General features: G+C 43.8%; 1 protein-coding gene across 1 annotated transcript in view; it reads left to right on the forward strand.

The window, feature by feature from the left end:
* The first annotated feature begins 532 nt into the window (after positions 1–532).
* The window catches only part of LOC112260183 (unconventional myosin-VIIb), a 29,018-nt gene continuing 13,220 nt past the window's right edge, over positions 533–16,330 (forward strand). The window contains exons 1-26 of the mRNA XM_024435092.2: positions 533–653; positions 1,046–1,083; positions 1,767–1,868; positions 2,251–2,403; positions 5,932–6,116; positions 6,335–6,456; positions 6,548–6,690; positions 7,056–7,169; positions 9,807–9,960; positions 10,210–10,286; positions 10,783–10,902; positions 11,189–11,331; positions 11,475–11,685; positions 11,775–11,910; positions 12,046–12,215; positions 12,371–12,514; positions 13,035–13,193; positions 13,352–13,444; positions 13,628–13,722; positions 13,959–14,043; positions 14,282–14,500; positions 14,592–14,801; positions 14,995–15,309; positions 15,570–15,725; positions 15,901–15,969; positions 16,069–16,193. Coding sequence (XP_024290860.1) covers positions 1,066–1,083; positions 1,767–1,868; positions 2,251–2,403; positions 5,932–6,116; positions 6,335–6,456; positions 6,548–6,690; positions 7,056–7,169; positions 9,807–9,960; positions 10,210–10,286; positions 10,783–10,902; positions 11,189–11,331; positions 11,475–11,685; positions 11,775–11,910; positions 12,046–12,215; positions 12,371–12,514; positions 13,035–13,193; positions 13,352–13,444; positions 13,628–13,722; positions 13,959–14,043; positions 14,282–14,500; positions 14,592–14,801; positions 14,995–15,309; positions 15,570–15,725; positions 15,901–15,969; positions 16,069–16,193 — 3,518 coding nt within the window. The 5' untranslated portion in view covers positions 533–653; positions 1,046–1,065. The remainder of the gene's footprint in view (positions 654–1,045; positions 1,084–1,766; positions 1,869–2,250; positions 2,404–5,931; positions 6,117–6,334; positions 6,457–6,547; positions 6,691–7,055; positions 7,170–9,806; positions 9,961–10,209; positions 10,287–10,782; positions 10,903–11,188; positions 11,332–11,474; positions 11,686–11,774; positions 11,911–12,045; positions 12,216–12,370; positions 12,515–13,034; positions 13,194–13,351; positions 13,445–13,627; positions 13,723–13,958; positions 14,044–14,281; positions 14,501–14,591; positions 14,802–14,994; positions 15,310–15,569; positions 15,726–15,900; positions 15,970–16,068; positions 16,194–16,330) is intronic.

Here is a 16,330-nt window from a genome sequence, read left to right on the forward strand (position 1 = left end):
GACACAGCGCTTATTGTAGGAAATAAATGTCTTATTGTTGTACAGCCAATGACTGTCCGTGTGTGTGTGGTGACGCACAAGCCTTATTATCTAGAGGGAATTCCTCAACTAATCGTTATCAGAGTGACACAGGCAGGTGTGGGGACCGATCTCCCTCCTAGTACTGTATTAGATGGCTAACTATCTCAGTGATTTACTGTGGCATTCGTGTTGTAATACCAGCGTCATCTGTCTTCAACCCATAGGTCCAAAGGGCACTCCCATAAGTGGCCCTAACTCACAAACTCTATCTAACATGTTCTGTAGTTGAAGTTGTCGCTTTTTAAATATATTATTATGGTGTTTCCACTATTAATGGTTAGAAGCAGGCCCAGAATTGAAGGGTGAATTGAACCAAACGCATTAGGAGAATGAGTGGGTAGGAGGTGACTTTGCTCCGGTCTTCTTGAGCTGTGAGTCTGCAGCATGACAGATCAAAGTCAAAGTGCCATAAAGGATATGTGTCAAGGGTGCCACCCACTTCCTTGTTCCTTGTGGTATCCAGGTGGGTTGGAGTGAACGTCAGCAAACAATCATTTGAGCTCCACAACAACTGCACAGGACTTACTAAAGGACTGGGATTTCAATGAGGACCATCACTTGAGTTGCTATAAGTAAGATGGCTGATATGTTTTTTTGTGTGTGGTGGTAACGATGTGCAGTCATTTCAGTCACCCTTATATAATCGTTTGGCTGAATGGTGTAGAGTAACGATGTGCAGTCATTTCAGTCATGCTTATTTATAGAGAAAGGTAGCAGAATTATTGACTTAAGTTCTGTATTGTTTGCCATGTATAGTATGTTGTTTGTATGGATGATTGTAGTCATTGCGCACCATTGTCACCATATAATCACCATTGGATCTTAAAAATGGAGTGACAGCGAAGTCTTTCATACAACATTGAGAAGACACACACTGAGATCACACCTTGTCCAGACTTATGTCGTCCACAGATATGTTTTAGAAAATGCATGACTTTTTGTCTTTCTTGTTTCTTGAATTTAGGGAAAAGGGGGGTTGTAATTATGGTGATGTTGAGAAAGGTAAGATCCTCAACATAATCTTTGTTGACTATTTGATCAATGTATCCCGGATGCCATCCTTTGATGCTAAAGGTTTTTGAAATGTAATGTAATCAACACTTCCATTGCCAATTGTGTCAGGATGTGATCATCTAGGGTTTGGAGTCAATGCCATTGCCATTCATTTCTGGAAATGGCTTGAAATGGGAAATCCTTAGTCTTTTCCCATATCTGTTTGCGCTGTACATATAACCAACTCCTATGGCTAATAGGAGTTGGCGAGACAGCACAAACAGTGATATTTAGCACACATAAAATCTTGATGCTCCACAAATGATTTATTGGCTCTCATACTCGTTTACATTTGAGTCATTTAGCAGACACTCTTACCCAGTGCAACTTACTGTTAGTTCACTCATCTTAAGATACAGTGGCTAGATGGGACAACAACCACCTATCTCAGTCAAAGTAAGTACATTTATCCTCAGTAAAGTAGCTATCAGCAGTCAGACCTAGCAAGAGGTGAACAAAGTCAAGTTCTCGCGTTAGTTCACGAAAGGCTCTTTTATTTATCTTTACTTTCACCAGTTTTGGTGGAGTTACAAAAGCGCACTACTTTCGTCAATTGAATTAAATGAAGGGTAAAAGCTGCATTCTTTCGATGTATGACCCTGACCGTGACCCACTGTGCTCCTTGCTTTCAGGGTGAGTGGGTATGGGTGGACCCTGGTATCGGGGTGCCCATCGGAGCCCGGGTCAAATTGACCGATACTGGACACCAGCTACTGGTGGATGATGAAGGAAAGGTGACCATGGCATTTCTTTATTACATGTGTTGTATTGAATTGTGTGTCTACTGTATTTGAATATACTGTTGGTCCCAAATGTAAATGCATGTAACCTTTATTTAACTAGGCAAGTCAGTTAAGAACAAAATTCTTATTTACAATGACGGCCTACCCCGGACGACGCTGGGCAAATGCAACAATATAATGCCAAATCCCCAGACTTAAATGGATGGTATAGAACCAAATCCTTAAGTTTTCAGACCCTCAGACCTCCAAAAAAGTTACGTTATATGTAACCAAAGATTTCGAACAAATCCTACATTGATGTCAATGGAAGATTTGTGCAAAGGTTCACATCGCACCGCCATATAACTTCCTGAATTGTCCTATGTCATTCCAGGAACACAAGCTCTCCCAGAAGGAGGAGGGCTCCATCAGAGTGATGCACCCCACCTCAGTGGAGGGGGTGGACGACATGATCCGCCTGGGGGACCTCAACGAGGCCGGGCTCCTCAGGAACCTGCTGGTCCGACACAGGCAGGGCATCATCTATGTGAGTCCCCTAATGGATTATGATGTACTACACCCACATGAAAAAAATACTATAGTGCATTACGGTATGAATATTATTGTATTCACTGACAGCAAAAACACCAAATCAAATCAAATGTTATTTGTAGCGAAATGCTTGTGCTTCTAGTTCCGACAATGCAGTAATAACCAACAAGTAATCTAACTAACAATTCCAAAACTACTGTCTTATACACACAAGTGTAGGGGGATGAAGAATATGTACATAAAGATATATGAATGAGTGATGGTACAGAGGCATAGGCAAGATACAGTAGATGGTATCGAGTACAGTATATACATATGAGATGAGTATGTAAACAAAGTGGCATAGTTAAAGTGGCTAGTGATACATGTATTACATAAAGATGCAGTAGATGATAGAGTACAGTATATACGTATACATATGAGATGAATAATGTAGGGTATGTAAACATTATATTAGGTAGCATTGTTTAAAGTGGCTAGTGATATATTTTACATTTCCCATCAGTTCCCCTTATTAAAGTGGCTGGAGTTGAGTCAGTGTGTTGGCAGCAGCCACTCAATGTTAGTGGTGGCTGTTTAACAGTCTGATGGCCTTGAGATAGAAGCTGTTTTTCAGTCTCTCGGTCCTAGCTTTGATGCACCTGTACTGACCTCGCCTTCTGGATGATAGCGGGGTGAACAGGCAGTGGCTCGGGTGGTTGTTGTCCTTGATGATCTTTATGGCCTTCCTGTAACATCGGGTGGTGTAGGTGTCCTGGAGGGCAGGTAGTTTGCCCCCGGTGATGCGTTGTGCAGACCTCACTACCCTCTGGAGAGCCTTACGGTTGAGGGCGGTGCAGTTGCCATACCAGGCGGTGATACAGCCCGCCAGGATGCTCTCGATTGTGCATCTGTAGAAGTTTGTGAGTGCTTTTGGTGACAAGCCGAATTTCTTCAGCCTCCTGAGGTTGAAGAGGCGCTGCTGCGCCTTCTTCACGATGCTGTCTGTGTGGGTGGACCAATTCAGTTTGTCTGTGATGTGTATGCTGAGGAACTTAAAACTTGCTACCCTCTCCACTACTGTTCCATCGATGTAGATAGGGGGTGTTCCCTCTGCTGTTTCCTGAAGTCCACAATCATCTCCTTAGTTTTGTTGACGTTGAGTGTGAGGTTATTTTCCTGACACCACACTCCGAGGGCCCTCACCTCCTCCCTGTAGGCCGTCTCGTCGTTGTTGGTAATCAAGCCTACCACTGTTGTGTCGTCCGAAAACTTGATGATTGAGTTGGAGGCGTGCATGGCCACGCAGTCGTGGGTGAACAGGGAGTACAGGAGAGGGCTCAGAACGCACCCTTGTGGGGCCCCAGTGTTGAGGATCAGCGGGGTGGAGATGTTGTTGCCTACCCTCACCACCTGGGGGCGGCCCGTCAGGAAGTCCAGTACCCAGTTGCACAGGCGGGGTCGAGACCCAGGGTCTCGAGCTTGATGACGAGCTTGGAGGGTACTATGGTGTTAAATGCCAAGCTGTAGTCGATGAACAGCATTCTCACATAGGTATTCCTCTTGTCCAGATCGGTTAGGGCAGTGTGCAGTGTGGTTGAGATTGCATCGTCTGTGGACCTATTTGGGCGGTAAGCAAATTGGAGTGGGTCTAGGGTGTCAGGTAGGGTGGAGGTGATATGGTCCTTGACTAGTCTCTCAAAGCACTTCATGATGACGGAAGTGAGTGCTACGGGGCGGTAGTCGTTTAGCTCAGTTACCTTAGCTTTCTTGGGAACAGGAACAATGGTGGCCCTCTTGAAGCATGTGGGAACAGCAGACTGGGATAGGGATTGATTGAATATGTCCGTAAACACACCAGCCAGCTGGTCTGCGCATGCTCTGAGGGTGCGGCTGGGGATGCCGTCTGGGCCTGCAGCCTTGCGAGGGTTAACACGTTTAAATGTTTTACTCACCTCGGCTGCAGTGAAGGAGAGGCCGCATGTTTTGGTTGCAGGCCGTGTCAGTGGCACTGTATTGACCTCAAAGCGGGCAAAAAAGTTATTTAGTCTGCCTGGGAGCAAGACATCCTGGTCCGTGACGGGGCTGGTTTTCTTTTTGTAGTCCGTGATTGACTGTAGACCCTGCCACATACCTCTTGTGTCTGAGCCGTTGAATTGAGATTCTACTTTGTCTCTATACTGACGCTTAGCTTGTTTGATTGCCTTGCGGAGGGAATAGCTACACTGTTTGTATTCGGTCATGTTTCCGGTCACCTTGCCTTGATTAAAAGCAGTGGTTCGGGCTTTCAGTTTCACGCGAATGCTGCCATCAATCCACGGTTTCTGGTTTGGGAATGTTTTAATCGTTGCTATGGGAATGACATCTTCAACGCACGGTCTAATGAACTCGCACACCGAATCAGCGTATTCGTCAATGTTGTTGTCTGACGCAATACGAAACATATCGCAGTCCACGTGATGGAAGCAGTCTTGGAGTGTGGAATCAGATTGGTCGGACCAGCGTTGGGCAGACCTCAGCGTGGGAGCTTCTTGTTTTAGTTTCTGTCTGTAGGCAGGGATCAACAAAATGGAGTCGTGGTCAGCTTTTCTGAAAGGAGGGCGGGGCGCAGGGCCTTATATGCGTCGCGGAAGTTAGAATAGCAATGATCCAAGGTTTTGCCAGCCCTGGTTGCGCAATTGATATGCTGATACAATTTACGGAGTCTTGTTTTCAGATTAGCCTTGTTAAAATCCCCAGCTACAATGAATGCAGCCTCAGGATGCGTGGATTCCAGTTTGCAAAGAGTCAAATAAAGTTTGTTCAGAGCCATCGATGTGTCTGCTTGGGGGGGAATATATACAGCTGTGATTATAATCGAAGAATATTGTTGAATATTGTAGTATACTGTAGTATTAACAGTTACCTATAGTATAATACTGTAGTAAAATAAAACCGTAGTATATACTATAGTAATTCATGTCGTATTTTTGTGGATTGTAGCATACTGTGAAAACGTGATCACATGTGAAGTGTTCCAAAAACACTATGTTTCACATGGTTTCATGTGAAATTTTGTGTGAAATCATGTGTTTTTTTATGTAAGGGTGTACAATTCAATGTGTGCTTGTGAGTGTCTCTATGTATGAGCATTCATGTATGATGTGCATGAGTTTGTTTGTGTTGTAATTGGTAGTAGGTGGTGACATGTGCATCAAATTGAGGGAAGTACTACATAAAAACTATTACATGACTGGTTGAAGTTATTACACTACTCATCAAAAACAAAAAAGTTGTTACTCACCAGTTAATGTAATAACCACCAGTTAATGTAATAACGTTACATTTAGCTGGTAAAGTTATTACGTTAACCAATCAACATTTTATTACGTTACCCAGCAAGTTATTACATTAACTGGTTTTACTACATAATTTAAAAAAAATGTATTACAAATAGAAAAGTTATTACATTAACTAGTGTTATAACATTAGCCGCTGTTACAGGGTGCTCCAAAACAAATGTGGGCGGCACAAGCTTAAATCGCTGTTATTGTGCTGTATCCAGACCTACACAGGCTCTGTGCTGGTGGCAGTCAACCCCTACCAAGAGCTTCCTCTCTACACAGCCGACCAAGTGAGGCTGTACCACGGGCGTAGGCTGGGTGAGCTGCCCCCACACGTCTTTGCCATCGCAGATACCTGCTACTTCAACATGCGCCGCCACAACCGAGACCAGTGCTGCATCATTAGGTGAGGCCAAAAGTACATCCATCCCAGATGGGCAACGTTCCGCCTTTGACACCCAAGGCATTCGGTTGGACAAAAGGAAACCAAGGCAGAAGCGTCACATTCCAATGTTGTGGAAGATGCTCTTTGGAGTGGTTCAGTTATACTTTTTATATTGACATTTACACTGGAATTAAACTGAAATCCAAGAATATGACACACTATCTCTTTCTTCCTGTTAGTGGAGAGTCAGGTGCAGGGAAGACAGAGAGCACCAAGCTGGTCCTTCAGTTCCTTGCTGCAGTAAGTGGACAGCACTCCTGGATAGAGCAGCAGATACTGGAGGCTAACCCTATACTGGAAGGTAGGATTTCTTTACTATTAAAATATCTCTCTCCCACATTATCACAACTGTTGCTACCCATGACCCACTTCATATTTCTGTGTTCCCCCAGCATTTGGGAATGCCAAAACAATTCGCAACGATAACTCCAGCCGCTTTGGGAAATACGTGGAAATCTTCTTCAACAAAGATGGCGCCATCGAAGGGGCTCGCATGGAACAGTACTTACTGGAGAAGTCTCGTGTCTGCCATCAGGTGTGGAAGCGCAGGCTGTAAAATCAGAACAATTGGTTAACCAGGATGTTTTGCTGTTGTCCTTATATTTGAATGAAATGTAGAAATATCATAGCTAATTGCCTCAAAGTGAATTGCCTTCAAAACTATCTCTCATAAACAACAGGTTTATCTTAATTTAAGTCTCATTGACATGCTTTGTTCGTACTTGGAAGAGGGCCAAATCCATTGCTGGATTGTCCAGTCACCAGGCAAAATGGTGTAATGTCAAGAGATGTTGTCTCTCATACTCGTTTACATTTTAGTCATTTAAGCAGACACTCTTCTCCAGAGCGAGTTACAGTTAGTTGTAACACTACTTGTTCCTTTGAACTAATTAACCCTAGGCCATGGAGGAGCGGAACTACCACATATTCTACTGCATGTTAGCGGGGATGACGGCAGAACAGAAGAAAACACTGTGTTTGGGAAATGCCGCCGAATTCAGCTACCTCAAGAGGGTAATAGCAACGCACTACTAAAACATCATCCCTTACAGGTTTTACCACTTACGTCTTCCTCATTAAGGACATTTTTACTGAGTACAACTAAGTTTTACTGACGTCCTCTTTACTGACGTCCTCTTTACAATGCTCCTAGGAAACTGTCCCAGAGCTGGAAAAACAAACTCCTGTATGATTTATGATTTGCTTTAGGATCACCATTTGAAGAGAGATTGGGTGATAGTAGCTATAACTTTGTAGAACGCTGTAGCCCCTAACAAATATGATTTACTTTAGGATCACCATTGAAGAGAGAGACGGGTCGATAGTAGGGCTGTTGTGGTGACCGTATTACCGCCACACCTGCAGTCACAGTCATGAAGGCAGTCAAATTCCACATTACCATTTAGTCACAGTAATTAGGCTTCTCCAAGCTCTGATGCTGCTGATGGTCATTAGTAGCCTACCAAACTTGCCAACTGCCTCGTACTCGGCACTCTATTGTCCCTCGAATCACTCTGGCATCAATTGAAATGTAATCGAAAATCTAATCAAACACTTCATGAGAGCCCATGAGCTAATGTTGCGCAACATTTCTATAGGCTATGCAATTGCATGAGAAAACAGAGTGATGGCCTCTATTAAAAAGAGGAGGATCCCATCAGTTCTCTATAGGCTAGGCCTACTATATTTATTTCTCAACTTTCCTAATATTAAGCACATTGCTTCTCTTTACAACAGGAGTTTGGCCTACCGTGAAAATGAAAATGAACCACATGAAAAGCATCCTCCATTCGCTATTTAAGTGCAGAGATGACATGTATTTTTCCCCCTGCCCCTGTTTCGAGACAGGTGCATGATAATGGTCCATTCTAAATCAAAACGAATTTCACACATATATTATTTAGTACATGTAAAGACAAGATTAGATCAAGATTAGTCTGATGGGGGACAATATTAGCCTATCACTTGTGAATGATATATTATCACTTGTGAATGATGCCCAGCTTAAGGCAAGAAACAATTACTTTAAAAAAAATGTTTTTCGAATCATGTAGCCTAGCCGGTAGACCTATACGTTTTGATAAGGTTTGTATCACAACTAAAGTGGTCAAAGAACATAACAAAATTAAGCACATTCATCCGCTTTTACAAGGGGTGTAGAGTCTAACTGTCATTCATAAGCAGCGTGTGAGTTTCAAGTTTGGGGAAGATCATTTTCACCATAAAAATGCAACTTTATAATATAAGCATTACATGCATAATTGCATGTGTGATCACTTTTGATAATGGTGTTTTCCAGCTGATGGAACATTCGCACTTATAACCTACGGCCGTGTGCACATTGCTGCACTTATCATGTGAAGAAATAGCCTAATAGTTTATGAACATTTTAAGCTAAACGTTCCGATCTGTGGCGTCTGCCTCATTGCATAAAAAAAGTTTTTTTTGATGCTAGCGGTTGTATTCATTTGGGATTTATCGCATCCCACAACTTTCTCAGACTATGTTTGGAATATTTATTTATTGCACAGAATAGAATAGGTCAATATTGTACTATGGGGGATAGTAGACATAGTGCTTTTGCTGTTCGTTAGGCCTACTAATCTTGTTGGCTGACAAAAAGTAAATGTGGACAGTTCTTCCAAAATCTTCAATATGCACCTTGGAATTGGATAAGGATGCGCGCAGTTGCGTCCCCATTGTGTCTGTCTTCGCTTGTAGTGAGCGTATGAGTGAGAGGTGCTTCGGAGCGGGCAGCATTCAGGTTGAAGGGCTTCAAAAGGCATGGATTTTTTTAGGGTGCATTAAGGCCACACAAAGGGGATGCCGCCAGACAATTCACGGCATTATCAAGTGCTTCTCAAGTTTTGAATGAGAGACTGACAAAGTGTGTACAGCCTGCACAAAAACAAAACAAAGCAGAGCTCATGCCTTTTCAAGCAACTTTTTTCTAATGGTCGTTAGAGTCGCATCATGCAGCCTTACAATGTATTATTAATCAAAACATATAGCCCTAAGTTTGTAGAACAACTAAAGTTACATTAATAACTGTAAATTAAGCACATAGGGGTACCTATTTCTTTGTTAACCGCTCAACACAGAGTGCATGTGCGCACTCCCTCAAATCGCTTGGAGAAAATATCCTTTCTATTTTATTCAGCTTTGTTCAATTGTATTCTTCATACTATCAAATAATATAAAATAATGCCACGGAATTCTATGCAAATCTTGTTCTCTAATTGAACTAGTGTAGCCCACAGCCATATGGCATAGCCAGATCAAGGCCTAACATAAGGACAACTCAGAGGATGCTATTCTGTTCTTCTGAAATAGACTACATTTTCTTCATATTATGTTTCTTTAGACCTGTCTAAATTGATTTATTGTGAAGGTGTAGGCTACATGGATTTATTAGACTCTTTAAAATGTAGATGTTTCAAAGTTCCGCATCAGTGGCTCGTGTGGAAGCCAGGAGACGCTAAATGTGTTTATGTTAATTGACGGTAATTACCGTGAGACCGATAGTTATTTGCTTGACAATCACCGGCTGCCGTGACCGCCACAGCCCTTGTCGATAGTAGCTGTAATTAAGTAGAGAGATGGGGCAATAGCTACAACCGACAGTATAACCTCTGACCCTGTGTTCTATAGGGTGACTGCATTGTCTGCGATGGACGTGACGATGCTAAGGACTACACCCGTATCCGCACGGCCCTGAAGATCCTCGCTTTCACTGAGACCCACTGCTGGGAGATCCTCAAGCTGCTTGCTGCACTCCTCCACCTGGGCAATGTCAGCTTCGAAGGTGGGGTCCTCTCTGGGTGTATGACTCAGTTAATGTCTGAGTGTATGATCTATGACTGGAGTTCTTAGGGAATATGACCTGCGCCTTGTAACCCCCCCCAATGTATTGAGACCTTGAAATACTCGATTGTTGAAAGGAAAGGGGGATGGATACCTAGTCAGTTGAACAACTGAAATGTTTATGTTGTAGATTATTTTTCTACGTGAAAGCTGTGATTGACCAAGTTTTCTATTGTTATTTACCTTGCAGCCACCATCTTGAATAACATGGAGAGCTCTGATGTCAGTTTGTCAGATCACTTCACCTTTGCTGCCAAATTGCTGGAGGTATGTATGTTTATTGGCATTTTCATTCTTTGCTGGTATGTTCTGTAATAACTGGGAAGTTCGAGCCCTGAATGCTGATTGGCTGAAAGCCAATGTAATTAGAGCAGTAAAAATACAAGTTTTGTCATACCCATGGTATATGGTCTGATATACCATCAGACCATATACCATGGGTGTGACAAAACTTGTATTTTTACTGCTCTAATTACATTGGTAACCAGTTTATAATAGCAATAAGGCACCTCGGGGGTTTGTGACATATGGCCAATATACCACGGCTAAGGGCTGTGTCCTAACACTCCACGTTGCGTCATGTATAAGAACAGCCCTTAGCCATGGTATATTGGCCATGTACCATACCCCCTCGTGCCTTATTGCTTAAATATACAGTAGTTTATTTACAGTAGCTTTATTTAACTAGGCAAGTCAGTTAAGAACAAATTCTTATTTACAATGACGGCCTACTATATACATAGTCTTTGTCTGTTTCCTACAGGTGCAGCCTGCGGCTCTGGCTGTGAGCCTGACCTACCGCTCCTTCATGACCAACAGAGAGCGAGTGTCCAAACCCCTCAACTCTGAACAGGCAGCCGACTCCAGGGACGCCTTCGTCAAGGTAATGAGGCCGCTCCTGTTTGAAGGTACCGAGGCAAGATAGACAATAGGCTGTAACAAGAGAGGAGGCATAAACATAAATATTCACAAAGGCACATAGGCCCGAATCCTAACTTGAGATCTGTGGGCGAATGGACGTAACTCAAGTTTTCGCACAAGTCTTCCATTGACATCAATGCATGATTTATTTGATTGTTGAGTTAAACATGCACATTTCAAGTTAGGGGTTGGCCCATATTCTACTCAAGTGTACAGAATGTGTGTCGTTTGTGTCATGATTTCGTCAGGCGATATATGGCAAACTCTTCATCTGGATCGTTGGGAGAATCAACAGTGCCATCCATAAGACTCCCACCAACGGTCCCAAATACGTCCGTAACTCCATCGGATTGCTGGACATCTTTGGTTTTGAGAACTTCGACTCAAACAGGTATGCCAGCCAATGTCAAATACTAATTCCCCTTGTCGTTTGTGTGGGGCAATATACTCCTTGTATGTCCTTCATCCTCTCTCCCTGATGGCATATAACCAACCAGACAATAACACAAACCTTTTCCCCATGCTTTTTCGCAGCTTTGAACAGCTATGCATCAACTTTGCCAATGAGCAGCTGCAGCAGTTTTTTGTGCGCCATGTGTTCAAGCTGGAGCAGGAGGAGTACACTAAGGAGGACATTGTTTGGAAGAACATCACCTTTAGCGACAACACGGACACCCTTGATCTCCTCGCTGTGAAGCCCCTCAACGTGTTGGCCCTGATCGATGAGGAGAGCCACTTTCCCAAGGTAAACAATCTCACGTTCCTCTAGTCAACCATGTTGCGGTGGCAGTTTGAATTGGCGAGGTTTGTGACAACCTTGAATGTTTCTTCCAGGGCACAGATGTCACCATGCTGAACAAGATGAACCGGGCTCATGCGAAGTGCAACAAGTACATTCCATCCAAGAACACCCACGACATGGAGTTTGGGATCCGCCATTTTGCTGGGGTTGTTCACTACGACTCAAACGGTAAACAGAAAAAAAAGGGATCACACCTATACAACATTAGTTGATTCTCTCAAACATAGGAGGATCATCAATTGGATATTGTCACGTTTTTTTGGGAGGGGGGGCACCATTTGATCCTGTCTGCTTTTCCTTCAGGATTCCTGGAGAAGAACAGAGATGCTCTTAACTCAGGCATCCTCAAGTTGATTGAAGCATCCACCAACACGCTGCTGCAACAGCTCTTTGAAAAGGAGCTCTCTGCAAATGTGGTGAAGAACCTTGCAAGCAACAACAGGATTGTTATGACACCCAAGAGCTCTCTACGGGTTTGTAGCTGTTGTTACTATTACGATTCTGACTCTCACGCCAACTCCCATTTAGCTATATCCACCAGTTTATTCACATAGCTTTCCTGCAGAGATAGTCACTGACAACGGTCCAAAAATCCATGCAGTTCATATTGTGATTTTTCTCCCCGCAGGTGGCCCAGACGGACGGCAGGAGGCAGGTGTCCACGCTGAGCGGTCAGTTCCGCCAGTCCCTGGACTCCCTCATGAATGCCCTGTCCAAATGCCAACCCCATTTCATCCTCTGCTTCAAACCCAACGACGATAAGAAGTCCATGGTGAATAAGGCAGCCATTTTGTAGCACTGGGCCAGATACAGGAAGACATGATTCATTGTTTTGTAGCACTGGGCCAGATACAGGAAGACATGATTCATTGTTTTGTAGCACTGGGACAGATACAGGAAGACATGATTCATTGTTTTGTAGCACTGGGACAGATACAGGATGAAATGATTCATTGTTTTGTAGCACTTGGCCAGATACAGAAAGAAATTATTCATTGTTTTGAAGCACTTGGCCAGATACAAGAAGACATGATTCATTGTTTTGTAGCACTTGGCCAGATACAGGAAGAGATGATTAATTGTTTTGTAGCACTGGGCCAGATACAGGAAGACATGATTCATTGTTTTAACGGTGCAATGTCACAATCGGTAGAGGTCAAACTCACACAAAACAGAAACAATATAGGCTGTTATACAGAATGAAAATGGCACAATTCCACGAAAGTCCAATTTGTCCATACTACAGTGCACTCCACTCTACTAGTCAAGCTAAGGAATGTCTCTGTCTTCAGGTTTTTGACAGAAACCTGTGCATACGTCAGCTGCGGTATTCTGGAATGATTGATACCATCAAAATCCGGAAACTGGGATTTCCGATCCGTCACACGTTCAAGCAGTTTCTGCAGCGGTACAGAGTGCTTCTGAATACAACCGTTTGTGACCCCAAAACTGTGAGACACATACCTTCATTATTTTGAATATGATGATGATGATGATGAAGATGACAACAATGATGATGATATTTGTTAGCACAAAAAGCTCCACGGTTACAATTGCTTTTAGTGGGGTGGTTATGGTTCCCAATATCCTCCTCCTTGTCCTAACTCAGGAGTCAGCCGTAGCCTGCTGCAATGCCATCTGCAAGGCCGTGATCACAGGGCAGGGTGGCTGGAAGATCGGCACGACTAAGATTTTTCTAAAGGTACAGTTATATCTACCACACTAGACAACCACAAACATTGGCACCTTGTAAGAGTAGTGATGGAATCCCAAATGTCAGTCACAAGAAGCAATTCAAAGATGCTGGAATGATGTCGGTAAACCCTCACCCCAAAAAGGTCATATTCACCCTCTATAACCGGTTTCTCACTTTCATCCCACTCAGGATGCCCATGACTCCCTACTAGAGCGGGAGCGAGAGCGAGAGCTCAATAGGAAAGCCCTCATCATCCAGAGGGTCGTGCTTGGCCAAAGAGACAGGTAAGGGATTAACACTGAGACACACCGCTTGGGCAGAACCCAGGATAGAGAATGACTGGCGACGTGTCATACCTGACACAGGTTTGGGATGTTGTGGGATGGCGTTATCTGTTATCCTCTAACACCCCAATCTAAAGCTTTACCCCAGAGTTACTTCAGTTGTTCCTATTGTAATACAGTAGTTGTTAACAGTCAGTAAATATTCCAGTTTGGTTTAAATGTATTCCTCTTTGTAGGAAGAGCTTTGTGAAGAAAAGGAGAGCTGCTGTGGTTATACAGAAGCGGTGGAGAGGTTATAGAGAGAAAAAGGAATACAGAAAAGTAAGTCACTGGCAGTCAAGGTCTACTAATATCATGTCAACATGAGCAGGGTAAGGAGTCAACTCAGATACACTTCTGAAGACAAACGGAGGTGATATTGATTCATTGCCGTAGCTTAGGAGTGCACAGTATTGTGCTGTGGAGATTTGCTCATATTAACTTTTTTTTTATAGACTTAGATCACATGTACCTGCTGCTTCTGGGATCATTTCTACTCCTCTCTGTCTCGTTCAATCAGCTCCAGCTTGGCTTTGAGCGTCTGCAGTCTACGATCCGTGGCCGTCTGGCCCGAGGGCGTTACCTGAAGGAGCTGGCGGCGGCCGTCACAATGCAGTCCCAGGTGCGCGGGTACCTAGCCAGGAAGAGTTATAAGAGCAAGAGAGAAGCTGTGACAGTCCTGCAGGCCCACACCAGAGGCATGCTGGCTAGGAAGACCACCAACAAGATGAAGACAGATGTGAGTGCTGTCATTTGAGAAAAGTGGGTTTGTGCACCTGTGTGTGCAATTGTGTGAGTTCAATATATATGTGTGTTTGTGTGTGTGTTAGGTCTTCCTATCTGCCCAGGAGCGGATGGCGAGGGAGCGGTCAGCTGCGGAGCTCCAGCAGAGGCTAGAGGACGTCCTCAGCCAATCACAGGAGGCTGCTGCCAAGCCGGAGCCAGTCAGTGAGCAGGAAATGGTGGAAACTATGTTTGGCTTCCTGCCCAACACAGTGGCAGTAGGAGGACGGGAGGGACCAGCTCCCGAGGGCTTTGAGGTTAGGCTCACAACCAATGGTGGATCTCCACAGTAAATCAACATAGGCTTCTTGCTAAATGATTAGAATAGAATGACCGAATCGTTTCTTCTCATTGAAGAAGCATTATACTATTTTACTATTCCATAATACTTAAAGAAAAGCAAAAAAAATGAACTGAGTATCCAACTGCACTCTCCCTACCCGTCCTCAGGACTTGGAGAGAACGCTGACCGTCCCAGAGGTGATTGAGGAGAGCCGAGAGGAGAGTCCAGCTCGAGAGGAAAGCCCAGCTCCAGTAGTAATACAAGTACCAGCACCAGCACTAGCTCGGACTGTACCAGCTCCAGAACCCGTACCAATCGCAGTACCAGAGGAGCAACCAGTGGTGGACTACAATGATGAGAATGAGGAGTTCTCCTTCACCAAGTTCAGTGCTCTGCACTTCCAGGGCTCTGCTACCTACAGTCACATCAAGCAGAGGCTGCGGCAGCCCTTGCTCTACCACGAGGACGAGGGAGACGCACTGGTGAGTACTCAATATCAGGCTTCAGTGTGCTAATCTCAGAGGAATCCAAAGCAAGTATGACATTTTTCTTCCTCAATGACATATTCCATATTTTAATCTCCTCTTTTCTCTTTGTGTACCCTACTTACTCCTCTCCTTATTCCCTTTCCTCTGCTTTTCTTCCTATTTTTTTATTTTATTTTTTGTTCCTCACCCCTTTTTTTCTCCCTTTCTTTTTTTCTTCCCTTCCCCACTTTCTCCTCTGCTCCTCTCCTCCCCAGGCCTGTCTGACAGTGTGGTGGATCATCCTGAGGTTCATGGGGGACATAGCTGAGCCAAAACTGATCAACCAGGAGCCCTCCGCCCCCACTCCCAGCCAGAATAACCTGGGCCAGAGGCAGAACAGGAGGCTCAGCAACCTGGTGGGCCTGGATCAGGTACTGTACATTAGGACTCAACCTCAAATTCAGTTCAATTTCGTTCAGTACGACTTTATTCATCCCTGATTGTCATTTTACATGCTTCCAAAGGTTGTTGTTACTGAGTTTGACACACTATAACAGTTTGCCAGACGTCTAAATATAATAGATGTCATATCCATTATTCCATCAGAAAATACTAAGGAAAAATAGAAAGAAACAAGGAACGGGGAATAGAAAAGCTTCGACCATTATAGAGGAGGTATGCTACATAAATATTATTTTGTACTAAGAACTCAAATTAAGAGGAATATCCATGATGCAACAACATAGGATAATAGGCTCTTCTCACCTCCTCCAGTCAGAGACTATGACGGAGGAGAAAGACATTCTGATTGGAGAGGGGCGCACATTGGATCGGCCAATATCCGACCTGGAAAAACTGCATATTATTGTTGGATACGCCCTATCCAGACGAGATATAAGGTACCAAACCGAATAACAACATGTGAACAATGTTACCCAGAAATGTTCCAGTTATCAATGTCTAGAAAGGTGATTTGCTTTAATACCAAGATTGTTCAATTCCGAACTGATAGTAGATTACAGTTGCAATGCAAATT

This window comes from Oncorhynchus tshawytscha, linkage group LG10 (genome assembly GCF_018296145.1).
Source record: "Oncorhynchus tshawytscha isolate Ot180627B linkage group LG10, Otsh_v2.0, whole genome shotgun sequence".
Taxonomy (NCBI): Eukaryota; Metazoa; Chordata; class Actinopteri; order Salmoniformes; family Salmonidae; genus Oncorhynchus; species Oncorhynchus tshawytscha.